Consider the following 16,074-nt stretch of genomic DNA (forward strand, 5'->3'; position numbering starts at 1 on the left):
CCAATGTTCACTCAGGTCACAAACAGAAAAATGCAGGCAGCTTCCTACCATGCAATTTGATATGCGCCATCACTCCCATCATGTAACATGGACACCACAATTTTGCTTAGAAGATAAGACTTAGATGTGGATGCAGGAGAGCTGTGACACCTCCCCTGTGCACAGCACAGGCTGAATGACCAGCTTTTCTGGTCAACTGTATCTGCCTGAAAACTGGATATTTACTGCAGGTCGATACTTGAGCGTATTCAGGCGAGGGAACAGCTGGGGAAATGGTAGGTGAAGAACTAATTGCTTAGTGAAAAGGCTGCTTATTCCGTCTGACGTGCGGAATTAAACTCTGTAACTCGGGGTAAGTTATAAAGCGGGGTGTTTATTGCGGTGCCGGGTGCAAGGGGGGTCGCTCCTCCTAACTTGCACACGTAGTTTTACTCACGATACTTATTTACACAGTGAAGTTGGTTAGTTCTGCCCAAAGCCTACACCTACGAGATAATTATGGGTTAGTTGCCTTCTCGCTGCAGTTTAAAGGTAGAGTTCATTTTAAATTTCCTCCCCATGCTCCCCGGGCGGGGGGGTTCACTCTCTTCGGGGGGCCATTTGAGTAGGAGGTCAGGATCTCCCCCACCACAGTGATTGTACCCCGGTGTCCTTGAGCCTTACCCCTTCAGCAGCCCGTTTTCTTCCAGCAGCTCGCAGGCCCCTGCCAGAGGCTCCGTATTCACAGGCCGGTGGGGCTCAGCTCCCCCTGCCCTGGCTGCCCCCCGAGGCGCTGAGCGGGCCGAGCCCCAGCCCCTCTCTGCAGGCAGGGAGGCTCCTGCCCGCCTGCCGGTGGCTGCTGGCCCCGGGGCGGCTCCTGCCTGCAGCCCGGCTTTCGGGGGGCACCGCGCTGTCTGGGGTCGGGGGGGCACAGCCCTGAGCGCTACAGCTTGCCTACCGGCAGGCAGAGCCACTCGGCGTTAAGGCCAGCGTAGTTTTTGCGTGTGTTTGGTCGTGATTTGGCTTCCGGAGAATAATGCTTTTGAGGTATGATGGCATGAAATCATGATTGAAACAGAGCAGGCATCTGCAGGAGAAATACCAGCTTGGGTGTAAGTCGGTGAACTGTATTGCCTCTCCCCAGCATTACCGTTGTTCGTTGTTGGAGGGAAATCAGTCGTGCCAGAGGTATTGTTAGAGTTTACCTGTCCAATGAAATGCCAGAGACTGGCCAATTAGAAAATGTGATTTATTAAAGCAAGCGACAAGTAAGCAAAACAGCGCTGGGCGGCCGGGGAGTCTCCTGCTCCACCAACGGCGCGCAAATTCAAGCAAGCTCTTTCGCTCACTCTTTGTTGCGGATGTCTTCAGTGAGCTGAAGGCTCTCCCTGTCATGGGCACTGTTGTTATGCTCCAAGGACACCGTGATTGTGGTGTTGATTGGTTCCGGCCCAAGCTCAACTATAAAGTGCCGACTCGAGGGAGGAAACTAGCTGTTAACTTGTCCTGCGATGGAGACATCAACAGAAGTGCCTCGGCTCCTCAGCATGTGACCTCTACTTGGGAGGACTATGTCTGGTTTCAAGCACCAGCGGCGCTCAAAGGCTTTCACGAATGACCCACACTCTGTAGAACTTTAATGGAATATCGAATAACCTTTGGTGCCGCTTTAAGCGATAACTTTATCAAATACAACTGTGTATTCTTGTCTGTCTGGATCCTTTATTCAGGGCGTCTACTACCTTCCTGTAGTTCAACCGTGTCCATCTGTTTTCATCTCCTGAATGGCTGTTGAAAGCAATTACCCTTTAAGGCACAGCTGCACAAAGATACAGTGATTCTTTGGGGACCTGAGTTATGGTACAGGAGACTAATTGGCGCGTTGGGAGTAAAACTTTCCTGCTGTGTACTTGCTGAACTGGCAAATACTGGATAAACCTTTTCCCTCCCGAGTTTTAATGCGGCCATTACTAAATTAGCTGATTGCTTGGGACTCTCTCTGGGTAATGTACATGACTAATTAATACACTTGACCTTTACTAAAAAGGCTATAGCCATTCTTACCCGTAAAAGGAGACCTTTGTAGTCTGATCAGGCTTGAGTGAGTACTCGAGTGTTTGCCTATCTATTTGATAAAATTAGACTTCTCTATAACTCAATTTCAGTTACTTAATAACCCAAACAAAGAGTGGGACTTCTGAGTAATTGGGAGGTCTTGTACTGGTGACAAAAAGAGATTGATTGGCCCTGTGGAAGTGGGGAAGCACGTCTTCCTATTTTTTTACTAACCTTTAGCCCAACAGCCTTGACGGTCAGTTAGATATACAGTTAGAACTAAAAGCAAGCGGTTTCTGCTCTAACCCTCTTCAGAGGAAGTAGGACTGCGGCGAATGAAGAGACGGGACGCAGCTTGATGCAAGCAAATGTCAACTTATTGTACAGAAGCACGAGGTTTTATACACTTTCAGAAGCTGCGCGTTTGAAACAGATTGGTTCTTGAAGCTAAGCATTGCATACTAGGCAATCCCCGATTGGTGGTTAGCTGCCATCAATTAACAGCAAGGTGTTACCTTTCCTTGGCGCCACCCGTCTCCCACTCCCCTGTGCTCTGCAAACATGCCTCATCATGTTAATTGTTGTCTAGACAAGCTCGAGCACATTCCCCTCAGCAAACGGATTGCCACGCATGGTCCTAGTTTCCAGCCCGCTCCTGCATCTCCCCCTTCCTGTTGCACAAAAAGAACCTTTGAAACCGAACGAGTAAAAACAAGGTATAAGTAATAGAACAAATAAAAAACCAACTGAGACATATTATCAGTGTCAAAATAACCCGCTGTCTCTGTTCCGTACAATTTGACAATTGCCCCTTTTTGTTTTTGAACAGCTAGGACCAGGTTTGCCATGTTCTGCAGGGCCCTTGCAAACATGACAGCAACCAAGGTAACAGCAAACAAACAATACTGCCAATTGATTGAATGGATGCCAAAAAAGGCTGACATCTTCTCAGATTTTGATACCATGTTGCTGCAATGGGGCGCCTAAAATCCCCGCAGCACATACCATCCAAATCCTCACAGCCATGTCCTTGAACCAACAACAAAAAGCAGTGGCAATTTTGACTCACATGCTTAACTGCCTACCAAACAAGGTGATTTAACTCTTTAATGCTTTCCCTGCTGTTACTCCGGATAAGAGAAGAACCGCTGCGACACGTTCCCATCATAGCCTCCTACTACATTAGCATCTACAGAAAGACAATGATCGACATTCAAAGTGTAAACAGTATCATCTTCTTTTGGATTAACATTATACATAGGTGGAAGGGCACACCAAACAAGAACTGGTTCAGTCAAAAAGTTCGAAACATAGTGTGCCTTCTCTGAACATACCTCTGGGGTCATTCCCTTCGTTCCCTCTTTTTTTATGCAAAGAGAAACACTTCCACCAAAACAGAGAAGCCCCTATTTACATCTCTGAGCCCGGACACAAACCGCAGCTGTGTGCTCCACCATGCTCAGGGCAGGAATCATTCATGCCGTTGCACAGCTATATATCTCTACAAGCATGCAGACACCTATTAAACACTAGATAACCATGTTTATCTTTCCTATTCTCCTTCACAATACCTAGCTGTTTCTCCCATTAGTTTCCAGCCCGCTCCTGCATAGGACTCCTGCCCCAATATGCTAGCTTGTTCTCACTTAAGACAACAACAATAAAAGTTAGTTTCTTGCTTGCTTTTACTTCTAAGTCTTAGACTCTTCAATGTTTATGAAATGTGAAGAGGCGGTGAGGCGAGTGTGATCAAGTTCAGCACTATCTTTACTTGTCAAACTCCTGTTCAAAGTCAGAAGGTATTACTTGGGAGCAGAACTTGAGCCCTTTCTTCTGGCCTGGTGTCTAGTGCAGAATGGGAGAAGGAGGGAGGGTGAGAAACACTTGAGAGCTTTGAACAGTGTGTCAAAACTAGGTGTCTGCTGGACTTAACCTTCAGTCAGCTACTTAGAAGTGTCTGTAATGTAGTGAGCTTAACAGCTCCAAACAGCCCTATCCCATTTGAAGAGAAACTCGAGCCTACTGGTAGCAAGGTTGCTTGCAGCTTCTTGCTAGCAAAAATTGCACGATGGTGTGATAAGAATCGTTTGAAATGAGGGTAAAGGTTGAAGTAACCTGCTACGCTTGGTGCATATTTTAACTTTACCATTTGGAATGGAATGATAAAGAACGAAGAGGAAATTAAGTTGGTATTTTTGAGCTTGGAGCACACTAGGAACGCTGTCTCTGCCTTGTTATCCATTAAACATCTGTTTACATAGTGTAGTAGCTGCTAAAGCTAGCCGTAGGGGGAAAACCTGTTAGAATGAAGAAAGCTGCCTTGTGTGCAGCTGCCCACTTGAATATGTAATTCCTGGTCTCTTGAATGAAACATAACTTGAACGTAGGAGTGTTTGTGCTCAGGAGATCAAAACCCTTTACACTTCCACCAAAGCTGCTTGTGATGCATATTTCAGACGCTAGCACTCGAGTGTTTAAAGAAGCTTTTAAACAGAAGCCTTCGTTCTAAGGATCAAGGGGCTGGTTTCTTTCTACTCTCTTCCCCAGATGAGTGCAGTGTTACTGCAGTAAACCGTTCATGTATTCTGTTACACTTGAACTATGAGTGCAGCAATGATACGGTGCCGGGAGTGAAAGAAGACAAGTTGCTTATTTTGGGGTTTTTTCTTTTATTCTTTAGAAAAGCTTTAGAGCTTCATTAACAATTTTAGTACTGTAATGATTATCAAAATGAAATGTTGTTTTCTCTATGTGATTACATTGGATTTATTTGATCCCTCAAAGTGAAGGTTCTGCTGGTGGCAGAACAACTTGCTTCTGTTCTATATATGTATCTAAAGTGCATGTTCACAGCTGTTCCACCTTTCTGACAAAGTGCATGATGTCTTGTGCCAGAAGCTTTGGTTCCTCAAAGGCAGCAAAATGCCCTCCACGTGGCATGTAAGAGTAAGTGATGATGTTCTTGAAGACCTCCTTTGCCCAGACCCGTGGTGTATGTACTAGCTCCTGAGGAAAAAGCTGCAGTCCCTGTGGGAACATACACTGCAAACCTAGAGGACATTAACTAAGTGCCTTTTTGAAAAAAGTCCTGGGGAAATTCTATAAAAACCTCCTGACTCTAGTAATTGCCACAGTCAGCTGGCAGAGCTTCACCGCAGCGACACATTTTGTGGTTTGTACTCTGCTGAAAAGCTTTGCTTGTATTTGAGTCTCCTTGAGTATGAGAATATTATACCCAAAAACGTAAAGTAGAGCCAACTTCGCACACGGTTCAATCTTGAAACGTTTCCTATTTTTAAACTTACCTTGTTTTACAGTTTTGCGATAAATGGCAAGACGCATCACCTCTTTGTGACAGTCAGAAATGAGCCTGCTCAAGTTTACTTTAGAATTTATAGTACCAGCGTAACGAATGAGTTGAGGAAAGGTAAGCTGGCTCGGTCTACAAAGGAAAAGACTCTTCTATTTGTTTGTGTGATCAATCACATGGAATTCCGTTCTGCAGCATTTTCTGGTCAGCCTCTCTTATAGTCATCTTAAAGTCAGTGGCTGTTAGAAGGTGCTTGGTTTGTTAGAAGGTACTGCTCTCCAGATTGCTTCCCCAAGTTTGTGCTTAACACTTGCAGTCGTTAGTTTTATCCACCACTAAGCCGTATGCTTCCTAATTCAGTTTAAACGTCTCTCTTGGAAATGCTCCTGATTTTCTGTTGTGTTTTAACTGAACTGAGCCAGAGATCACATTTGTTTGGTGACTAAGTATATAGACCTGTAGTTTGAACACAAGACTGAATATAGTTTGATATGTCCGCTGCATTGTCTTGGCTACAAGCTACTTTGTGTGAATTACAGGTTCAAAAGAAAAATGACTCAACTATTTTTATCAAAAGAAAATAAGAACTTAGATTATTTTTTTTAACAACTTAAGTTTGCTGTTTTAAAGTAATCTAAATGTTTATACAGGCAAACGTGGTTCAATCTCATTTGCAAATCTTTCTTACACCTACCACTTCATTACCTGGCATCACCTGTTAGACCAGGGTCCTTGGAGATGTTCTCCTTGTAGAATCGCATTGAGGACACAATGGAGGATGTCACGCAATAAATCATCACATTGGCCAAAAGCTCATCAAGAGTGTATTTGCTATTGATAGAAAAAGATGAAGACGTTTCATTGGAAGCTGTTTCTCAATACGCTATATTGGGCTCATGCCCTGAAGAACAGTTGTTCTTGTTCTCCACTTGTTTTCAAGCAGCAAATTAATTGGCACCCATGTGCCCAGAGCAAAACTGCCCGGTGCTGAAGCAGTAGTTTGCAGGCAGTCTGCTGTGAGTTTACACTACTACTTGTCATGTGTAACCTTTCATGCTCAAAATTCAGCTTTGGCCAGTCTTTTACCTATCTCCTCATTAGTTACCATTGCTCATTCTTTTAATGAGTCCTCTCATGGAAGAGCACCTGTTTTCTTACCTTTCCAAGCCTCCATCATCTTTATGCAGAAATGATTTATCTCTCCAGGTAGAGAATTTTTCCAATATATATGCAGCAAGCCCCCCAGGGGAGTCATTCGGTCCACAACCTAATTCAAGAGAAGAAGAGAACCATTGCAGTTGCCTGGCATTGCAAATACTTCAGTGGGAGTTAAACTGGACTTACATCAATTCTTCAGAGTTTTCTATGAGAATTCAGTAAAGAGTGCGTTTTACTAGCCCTGGTAGTACTTTATTCTTGAAAAGTTCACCCCAATGGAATTTTGGCTATAACTGACAGCACTATAAAGTTGAGCAATTCCTATACAAAAGAAAATAGGAGTTAAGAAAATCCTCTGGGCTTCTTGGTAATGTGTGGCAGAAAGAGCAAATTCAGATGTAAAGGGATTACACTCTGAAAAGAAATTTCAGATAAACTGTTTGGGAGCGCTGTCCTGCTTAGGATGGCTAACTGGGACCCTGAGTGCTGTTCACTTTCTATGTAATTTAAACAACAGTGGAGTGTTGTGTATCTGCTATCTGCTCCTGCCTTTGGGGAATGCTAACAAACATTATAAACACAGCATATTATATCTGTGTTTTAACCTGTAAAACGGGTGGGGATTACTTCAGCAGTGGTAGAGCTTGCCTTGGGAAAATTCCTGTACCACACTCTAGGCTGTAGTTTTACAGTATCCTTAGAATTGCCTACTCTCAAGTGTATTTTAGTGTGACTTTAGCACTGAATGACTGCGTAGAAGATGATGCACAATGTGATTTCAATTTAATAGTGGACATAGTTAATGCAAAGTAAGTTTGTGCATTGGCACAACAGTTTCCCTGTGCTGTCAGGCCTAAAGTGATTTGCTACACATCAAAGTCATGTAAATGCTTTGACCAGCAAAGGTAGGGCAGGCTAAAATGTGCCAGCTAACATATGACCCATCTGGAGGTGAGCATTTTCTGAGCTGAAAGCTGTCTCCGAATCACTGTATTCAACTTTCATGGACTGGATGCTCAGAAATACCAGTCTTGTTTGCAGCTTACTAATGATTCAACCTGTACACATCTTAGGTACCACAGCTTCTGGTGAGTGAAAATACTGTAGCTTTGCTTTAAACCTGCCTAATGAGAACTAAACTGATAATATAGATATTTTTTGAGACTAAGCAGGGAATATGTATTTTTTCCCCCTATTTATTTTCTGCCTTTCACAGTGTGCTACAAAATCCCTGCTCTTCTTTTTTTCCAGGTTAAAGAGTCCTAGACTACGTACAGTGCTTGTAGGGAAGCTGCTTGGTCACTTTAGGGTTCTTTTTCTCCCCTTCTTGTATTCTTTTGATTATAAAATATATTAATGAAACAGGGGTGGAACAGATTCTAAATATCATGGATTTAGTGTTTTGTCTTACTCTCTTTTTGCTTTCTTTAAGAGTTTGTAAGATTCTCTTAAAGTCTGAGCTGGCTGACGTTTCAAAGCACTGTCCTTGACTCTTGGATTCTCTCACATAGCAGCAACCAAACTAGAGCCCATTGTGATTTTCTTCCTCTGCTTAAATTGCTTTGGTCTTTGTTGACATCAGTTTTTATTGGCCAGTTTAATCAACCAGTCACTTAACTGCAGAGAGTTACCAAACCATTTATCTTTAGATTAAACCAAACCCTGGATAGGTGTCAGATTTTCACTTAACCATTAACTTTTATCTGTAGAGAAATTAAGATCATATTGAAAGGTACGGGTGCCAGCACAGATTTTTGTGATACTCTCTCTCCCCTGGAACTTGCTTACTTATTTATATTCATGAATTCTCATGTTAACTAGTTATTAACCCATGAACTTTATCTTTTTCTTAAGGCAGTTTAATGTCTTTAAGAACACTGGGGGAAGGAACCTCAACAAAAATTTTTTTGGAAATTAAATATGTTCCATTACTAGATCCACAGCTTCTTGATCCTGCCAGAGCTCTGATATTTGAAGCGTGATTTCCCTGTGATATTATCACCTGTAAATGAATTCTCCTTTTAAAAACATTTCTGATAGTTTTCTGATCAGACACTAGACATACTGGTCTTTGTTTTTCTGGGGGCTGTCTTCATTGTTTGGCTTTTGAAAAGAAAACCCCAAAAACCCCAACCTGGTATCTGGTTTGTCTCCTTTTATTTCTCTGATATTGCAATCAGTTCAAGCAACAGACTAGGCATTAGCTGACGTTTCACTTTGAGTTTCCTCTTTTCCAGTTAAATGCCAGGATGGGGTGCTATTCCTTCTATGGTCTCCGTACCTGATGCCAGTCTGAGACAACTCTGCTGTCTTTCCTGATGAGGGTTTATTTCAATAAAGGAATACCCCATAATCTTTGATAATATTATACAAATAAATCATGTAACTTTTCTGAGATGGCCATACCTTTCTTCAGACTCCTTATCTACTGGTCCCACTACATCATGCTTCTGGCTTCAGGCATTATGGCTGTGTCTACCTTTCTGCAAGTTTCACATTGCACTTGCTTATGGTATTTTTCTTGTTTTCATCCACATTTATTTCTAGAAGCTTCAATGTCAGGGTCCTGTGCTTTACTTTAAGAGGCTTTTTGCAAAGGGTTTCTTTGCCATAGAGAAGTGGTATGCCATTTAACAGACCTTGAAAAGTGATATTTGTAGTCTCCGTCTTTCTTTAAGCGGTTCCTTTTCACTTCCTTTTACACAGCTCTTGTCCCCATGTCTTGCATTCAGTCACCAGAATTCATTGCTTCTCAGACATGGTTGGCTTTTGTTCAACTATGTGTTTATACGCCTTAAGCAGTCAGTATACAAAGTTCATAGTGATATAGAGAAGGTTCATTACCTGCAGTGTCTGGTTTGGTGGCTTGGATGTGTAAGTATCCAGACTCTCGCAATAGTTCATGTATATTCTTCTGGATGAAAGGATACATACGTCGAACATCTTCCCTAGTAAAGCCTATGAGCCATGGTATATAAGCCCCAAGCATCACGGAAATCATCCTTCTCAAACCTTCTCTGCCAGCGAAGATAAGATTCACAGATCTGAAATCAAGTTAATGAATAGAAGGTTAAATCAAGCCATTTTCTGTTTCCAAATTTTCTAGAAAATAAGTCTGACGGGAGCTGTAATAGAAGCATTTCACTAAGCCAAATACATAAGCCCTTCACATTTATCGTGATTTCCAAAAAAAATTTGGGAGAGTTAAAAATGGTACAGCTGGTGCCATCTCCATCCAGGAAAGTCCTATACTTCGTGGTACTGATCAGCTGCTGAAAGGCTGAGCTCCTTCCTTTTCTCCCTGCCAATTTTAAATTTATCTCCTTCCTGATTTAGAATGATGATCCTTGAGGTCTCAAATCAAAATGCAGCAGAGCTTACTTCCATGCCTAGTGAAAGAGAAGCCAAACAGCACTCCATTTTTCTCTGTACAACTCTTCCCTAGATAAGGGAGGCCAACAGCATCCTGGCTTGTGTCAGAAATTGCGTGGCCAGCAGGACAAGGGCAGTGATGCTGTACCCAGCACTGGTGTGGCTGCACCTCGAATACTGTGTTCGGTTTTGGGCCTCTCACTACAAGAAAGATGTGTCCAAAGAAGAGCAACGGAGCTGGTGAAGGGTCTAGAGAACAAGTCCTATGAGAAACAGCTGAGGCAACCGGGCTTGTTTAGTCTGGAGGAAAGGGGGCTTGGGGGAGACCTTCTTGCTCTCTAAAACTACAGGAAAGGAGGTTGTAACAAGGTGGGTGTTGGTCACTTTTTCCCAGGTAACAAGTGAGAGGATGAGAGGAAATGGCCTCAAGTCGTGCCAGGGGAGGTTCAGATGGGATATTAGGAAAAATTTCTTCACTAAAAGGGTTGCCAAGCATTGGAACAGGCTGCCCAGGGAGGTGGTTGAGGTATTTAAAAGGTGTGTAGATGTGGCACTTAGGGACCTGGTTTAGCAGTGGACTTGGCAGTGTTAGGTTTATGGTTGGACTCAATGATCTTCAAGGTCTTTTCCAACCTAAATGCTTCTATGATTCTATGAAATTTAGAAAGCGTGAGAATGCAAATACCACTGTCAATGCAAAGCACGTGAATATGACTGAATGCACAGGGGTGGGGATACCCCTGGAGAAAACAAAGCAGAAGGCGATGAGAGGCAGGGCAAACAGAAGGCAGGACCCGGACCGTGGAGCCAGAAGGTAGGGTAAGAACTGGAGAAACCTTCTCTGCACTGATTCCCTTTGCTACTCACTGTGGCAGCATCTGGGCCATGTTTGTGGTAATAAGAGATCCCCAGTCTTCTCCCTGTAGGTAGTATTCTTTGGAGCCCAATCTATTCATCAGCTTATGAAATTTCCGAGCAGTTGCTTTGCTGTCAAAGCCTGCAGGTAAAGAGAAACAGAGGAAACCTGTTTGTCTTGGTGTATCATCCCCTGGCCAAAGATCATGGTCTGACAGAGGCACATGAGTATGCTGCTGTGTAAAGGCACAGTGTGCTATGCTGCTCTGCCTTGCTCCTTGGCAATACAGTGAACACAAGATGGAAATTCAGTGGAAAGTGGATAAAGTGGAAAGCAGACCTGGTTTCCAGCTACCATTACCTTCCAGATCTCCACAGCCAGCCCCAGAGCCTCAGCCACATGGGTGTTAGTGCAGAGCCAAGCATCTGCATTCACAAACTGCATTCCCTGGTGAGGGCCAGGGATGACTGAGGCTCCAAGAACCTGGCAATTCCAACAGCGCCTTTTCATCGCTCACCTTTCTGGTGTGGTGCCTCAGAGAAGCCATATCCTGGGATGGATGGGCAGATGACCTCAAACACCATGTCACCCTCATTCAGGCCATGCTCAGCTGGCTCTGTGAGTAGAGCGATGGTCTTGTAGAACTCGTAGAAGGAGCCAGGCCAGCCGTGGACCATCAGCAGAGGTTGAGCAGCTCAACTGTGAGGGACATAGGAGGGCTTCACGTGGATAAAATGGATATCAATCCCTGCCACACATCCAGACAGATAAATTAAAGCCTTAGTTCCATCACAGTTTCTGTTCCGAACTCTGAAGAAGGAGGGTGGCAAAACTGTGATTAGCATTCACAGCAGAAGGTACACAATCAACCCATGGCAAGAAGATGCCTAGCTGAAAGGACATGCCTGGTATTTTACCTGTGTCTCATCTTTTACTTACAGACAGAGGTATTGATCCCAGTCCCAGTTACTGGGGTCACAGGAGACTGAGCATCCACCTCCTGAGAAATTGGTCTTACAGTATATAAGTACAGCTGCACTTCAATGAATAGCATAATGCAGCTAAGACACGTGCAAAAACATGATTAAATTACAAAATGTGTGGGTGATAAAAAGAGAAACATGGAAAAAGTAAGCGCAGGATATAAGTTTAACCTGCAGATCACTTATCTAAAGTCTGGCTAACCTCACCTGGCTAAACTGGGTGGTGGTGGTGGATATTCCAACCTCAGGGCCTGGGTAAATTTTACAGTTTTCAAAGGTGGCTTCAAGGCAATAGCAGAAGAAAACCTCGTTGTTATTTAGTGCAGGTTCAGAGCCAGATGAAGCCCATCTTCAAGCAGATCTAATCTTATCACCACTGTGCAATGATCTTAATCTATAGAGGGTTACTAATAACATAGCCTCCACTACTGATCCTTCATTAAGCTGTTATGCACACTGTTGTCTTAATAGAGTAACCTCTTAAAGCCCCCCATTCTCTCTGTGCATTTCAGAGTGAGACCTGCTCAAGCCACAGAGACCCCCTCACCTTCAATGGTGGTTCGGAAATGGGGATATTTGTTCAGGATTTCCACTTGCTTGCGCCGGTCAAACGGGTTCCTCCAGTAGGCCACCACCTTCTGCAGGTAGCTGGAGGTGAAGCCGTAGCGGAAGGCAGCCCCTTCCAGCTGCGGTGTGTAGCGGGCCTGCTCCAGGCGGCGATGCAGGTCCTGCGGACAGGAGCTCTTGCAAGGCTGGCCAGATGCCTGCATGTGCCCTATGCTAAGGCAGGCATGAACAGGCTCTCCTGGCTCCACCGGCTTCTGTGTCTCTCTCTGGGACACCACAAGCCCTCCTGAAGCAGTGCCATACTCTGTATAACTTCCTGAATCATTTATATGGAGAATATATTTCTCTACAGGTTAGCAGTTCCCCTAGGGCACCCAGGAGTAGTGGGTTCTACGCTTGCCTTACTGCTAACTCGCTTTAGGGTTTTGGGCACTAGGAACTTGCCAGCACTGCCAGCTGAGAGAAGAATAAGCAGCTCAGCCTGTGCTACCGACTGCTAGTTGGCCAGATAATTAGTGACAGGCTTGTAGGGACAGAAGGAAGGACCCCATCCTTCTTCACCCTTCCAACCCTGTCCTCTGCGGAAGCCCCTCAGTCCTGCCCTACTGGTGCCTTTGCTATCCCGGTGCCCTCCCACCCCATTCCACCACTGCAGACCTGCTGTCAAATTCTGCTGCTCAAAGCATGGCCTTTCTGCAGGAGCAGCCCCAGGTTGCATTGAGAGTCTGTGGTCTCAGAAAGCGTAAAGACATTGCAGTGAATCTGAGCTCAAATCCCATTCATAAAGGGCAGTGAGCCAGAGCATCATCTAACGGACCTGCGCTGGCTATTGCCCCCAAGGCATCACCTCAAAGCAGTAAGGTGGGTGATGAACTGGCTCCACCTCGCAGCTTTCTGCCCCTCCTTACCTCCCAGGCACGGGCACCTCAATTTCTTTGTCAGATGTTTCAGTCTTGAAGGGACAGATACTTTCATCTTCTTTCCCTTTTAGAGGTCTTTCATCTGAGCCCCACCATCCATTGCCCATTTCAATAGTCTTGATCTTGTGTCTAGACCTCAGCCAGTAAACCAGCATCCCTCCAACGCCCAGAGCGGCCACAGGGACCAGGACTGCATTCCTCTGAGAACATTCGAATGACCTGGGGAGGCATAAAATTGTTTGCGCCCAACAGAAGTGTCAAGGGTAAAGGGACTATGCTGAGGCTTGTAGTCACATTGGTTGGACGTGAGTAACAAACCCCATGCAGTCAGCAGGGGCTGGGTGTTTCTGTTATTTTTGAAGATCGCAGGCAGGATTTGTGGCAGGGTTACATCTACCAGTGTTTCTTAGGGACCTTAAGCCTTTGCTGATCAGGACTTGTTAATCACAAGGCTTCTCTGTCCCTCTCCTTATGTACCAGGTGTGCCCTGGGAGACAAGGATCAGTAGGATCTGGATCTATCTGTTTTAAGGCAGGTACTGAAGTGAATGGGATAGTAGCACCTGGACAGCTTCAGGAATAAAAACTGCACAGAGTGGGCTGAGGAGCAGAGACAAGAGTTTTCAGCTGCTGGAGACAGCTGGATGTGCTAGACATGCCCCTTGACTGTGCTACATACATAGCTCCCCTACAGATTCAGTCATCTTTTAGGGCAACGCTAGCCCTCCACCATAGCTGTCCATAGGTAAAGGTCTCAACTTGTCTGTCTGGTGCCTCTTTTTCTTACCTAGACAGCAAAGTTTCAGACTTTCTTGAGGTGTGGGAGCTAAGGCGCCAGAGCTGGATTTAACAGACAGACAGCAATGTTTTAAAACCGTTCAAACCCTTCAGCAATCAGTCCTAAATGTAGTGTCCCTTCCCATCCCCCTGACCTGTGCCTCAAGCTCTCCAGCTTCCCTTGGGGATTAGCAGAGCTGTCTGGGGCTATTGCAGGGGGCTCAAAGAAGACTGTGAATGAAGATTTTTTGTCATACAGGGTATGGAAGGGACTATGCTGTGCCCCAACCCAGGTGCTAATAAAAAGTGAACTCCTCAGCACAGAGCAGCTATTTCACTTACCTGATCCGGGACAAGGTGCCATCCCTAGAAAATGGGGGTGGGGGTGGGGTGGGAAAGATTCTTGGTCTGATAGTGTTGTCTGAATGGTACCATCCCTTGGGGATGGTGTAAGGAACATCCCCTGCCAGCACCATTTACCGTGCAGCCATGGGATCACAAGCTGTTCAGCTGGCTGGCAACAGAGACAGTGTTTCTGGGCTGTGTTTTAGCTAGATAGTTTGTCACCATAATATTCCCGCCTTCAGCACAATTTAGATAAAAGGCACTGAACAACTGGGTAGGTGTCCTTGCGGTGTTTCATCCTACAGAGGGCTGTGTTACTTCAGCCAAGTAAATAGTTTATTTTGGCAGCTGTGTAGCGATAGGTGCCCAGCCTTGGCAGGGGACTTCCAAGCTCAAGGGTTACTCTGCTGCCAGCCACGTGGTACTCATCCTGCCCAGGGCTGGCATGAGGAGCAGCTTGTGGGACCCTTCCCTGTTCAGGTTCAGTGAGCTGCTGTACCTTTGCTATTTCCAACTACTCCTGACTGGATACCAAGCTTTTAGGTCTCATCTGCCCGCAAGAAAAAGGAAACATCCTCGTTGGTTCTCTTTTAGCCTGGTAGATTCTCTTGCAAGAAAAGCAGAATCTAAAATCTACCAAAAAGTTAGAAGCAACAGAGAAAGTCTTGTTACTCTGCAGCTAGATGAGGAAGCTGTTTGGTGTCATAATTACGATGCCTTGAGACAAAAAAAAATTAAAAAGGACAGGAAACTCCATGAAAAACCAAGTCCACTGGGTGTTTCCTGTTGCCTGGTACCCTTTCCCACTGCTACCTGTGATGCAGAACACAGTGCCTGTACTGGACACCCCAGCAGTAGTGAAGGCAATTGGGTAATTGATCTCTGAGACAGTCTATGTGATTTTTAAGGAAGTATCTCCTGAAACCACTCCCAGACAAAGAAGACCAAGAGCTCCTAAGAGTAAACAGTGTCAGCCTCCACCTCCCTGGAGGCTGAGTAGCTTATGCAACAAGTAATAACAACCCCCTGCACTTATATCCTGGAGTTTAGTGAGTCAGAGGCACGAAACCAGTTAGCACGGCAACAGCACAAACTCGGCACTGCTAACAAAGCAAGCATGTCCCAGAAACAGCTCTCTGAGTGGCACAGAACAAGGCTCAGTCTTATAAAACCTCCTCCCTACCCATGCTCAGGAAAGCTCAGCTGCATGCTCCCACCCACCGATGGCCTGGTGGACCCCACCGGGCCTTTCTCCTGCCCCAACCCTGGGGACCCCTGTTTAGAGTCCCTCCTCCCTGTGCCAAAGAGATCTCACCAGGCGTTTGGAAGCATCTCCTGCCACATGTCCGCTCCTCCTCGCCTAGCCACAGCTCCCAGCGAAACAACCCAGGTGTCTCCTCTGCTGGCTTTCTCTTCCGCAGCGACACTCTCCTGGTGACAATGCAAGCTACATCAACCGTCAGTGCCACCTATTGCCTAAACGTGCGCTTGCAAATCAAGTTCAGCAAGAGACAAATGCCAGGTCCTGCACGGGGAGGGAACAGCTCCGTGCATCAGCACAGGCTGGACGCCAGATGCATAGAAAGCAGCTCTGCAGAGCCTGGCCTGAGGTCCTCAGCTGAGCCTGAGTCAACAAGGTGCAGCAAAGGCCGGTGCGTACAGGGCTAGATAGCAAGCGTGTTAGCCAGCAGGCTGGGCGAGGTGATCCTTCGCTCTCTTCAGCACTTGTGGGGCCACATCTGGAGTGCCATGT

At 45.4% G+C, this 16,074-nt stretch overlaps 1 protein-coding gene across 1 annotated transcript; it reads right to left on the reverse strand.

Annotated features, from left to right (window-relative positions):
- Window positions 1–9,690: 9,690 nt before the first annotated feature.
- LOC308057753 (epoxide hydrolase 1-like) lies at window positions 9,691–14,419 on the reverse strand. Its single transcript, XM_080411805.1, is given in 5 exon segments — window positions 9,691–10,871; window positions 11,248–11,425; window positions 11,429–11,478; window positions 12,261–12,441; window positions 13,206–14,419. Coding segments are annotated over 5 exon segments (693 nt in total). The 5' UTR covers window positions 13,356–14,419; the 3' UTR covers window positions 9,691–10,737.
- Between the last annotated feature and the right edge of the window lie 1,655 nt (window positions 14,420–16,074).

Source organism: Falco punctatus (assembly GCF_963210335.1).
Source record: "Falco punctatus genome assembly, contig: scaffold_35, whole genome shotgun sequence".
NCBI lineage: Eukaryota > Metazoa > Chordata > Aves > Falconiformes > Falconidae > Falco > Falco punctatus.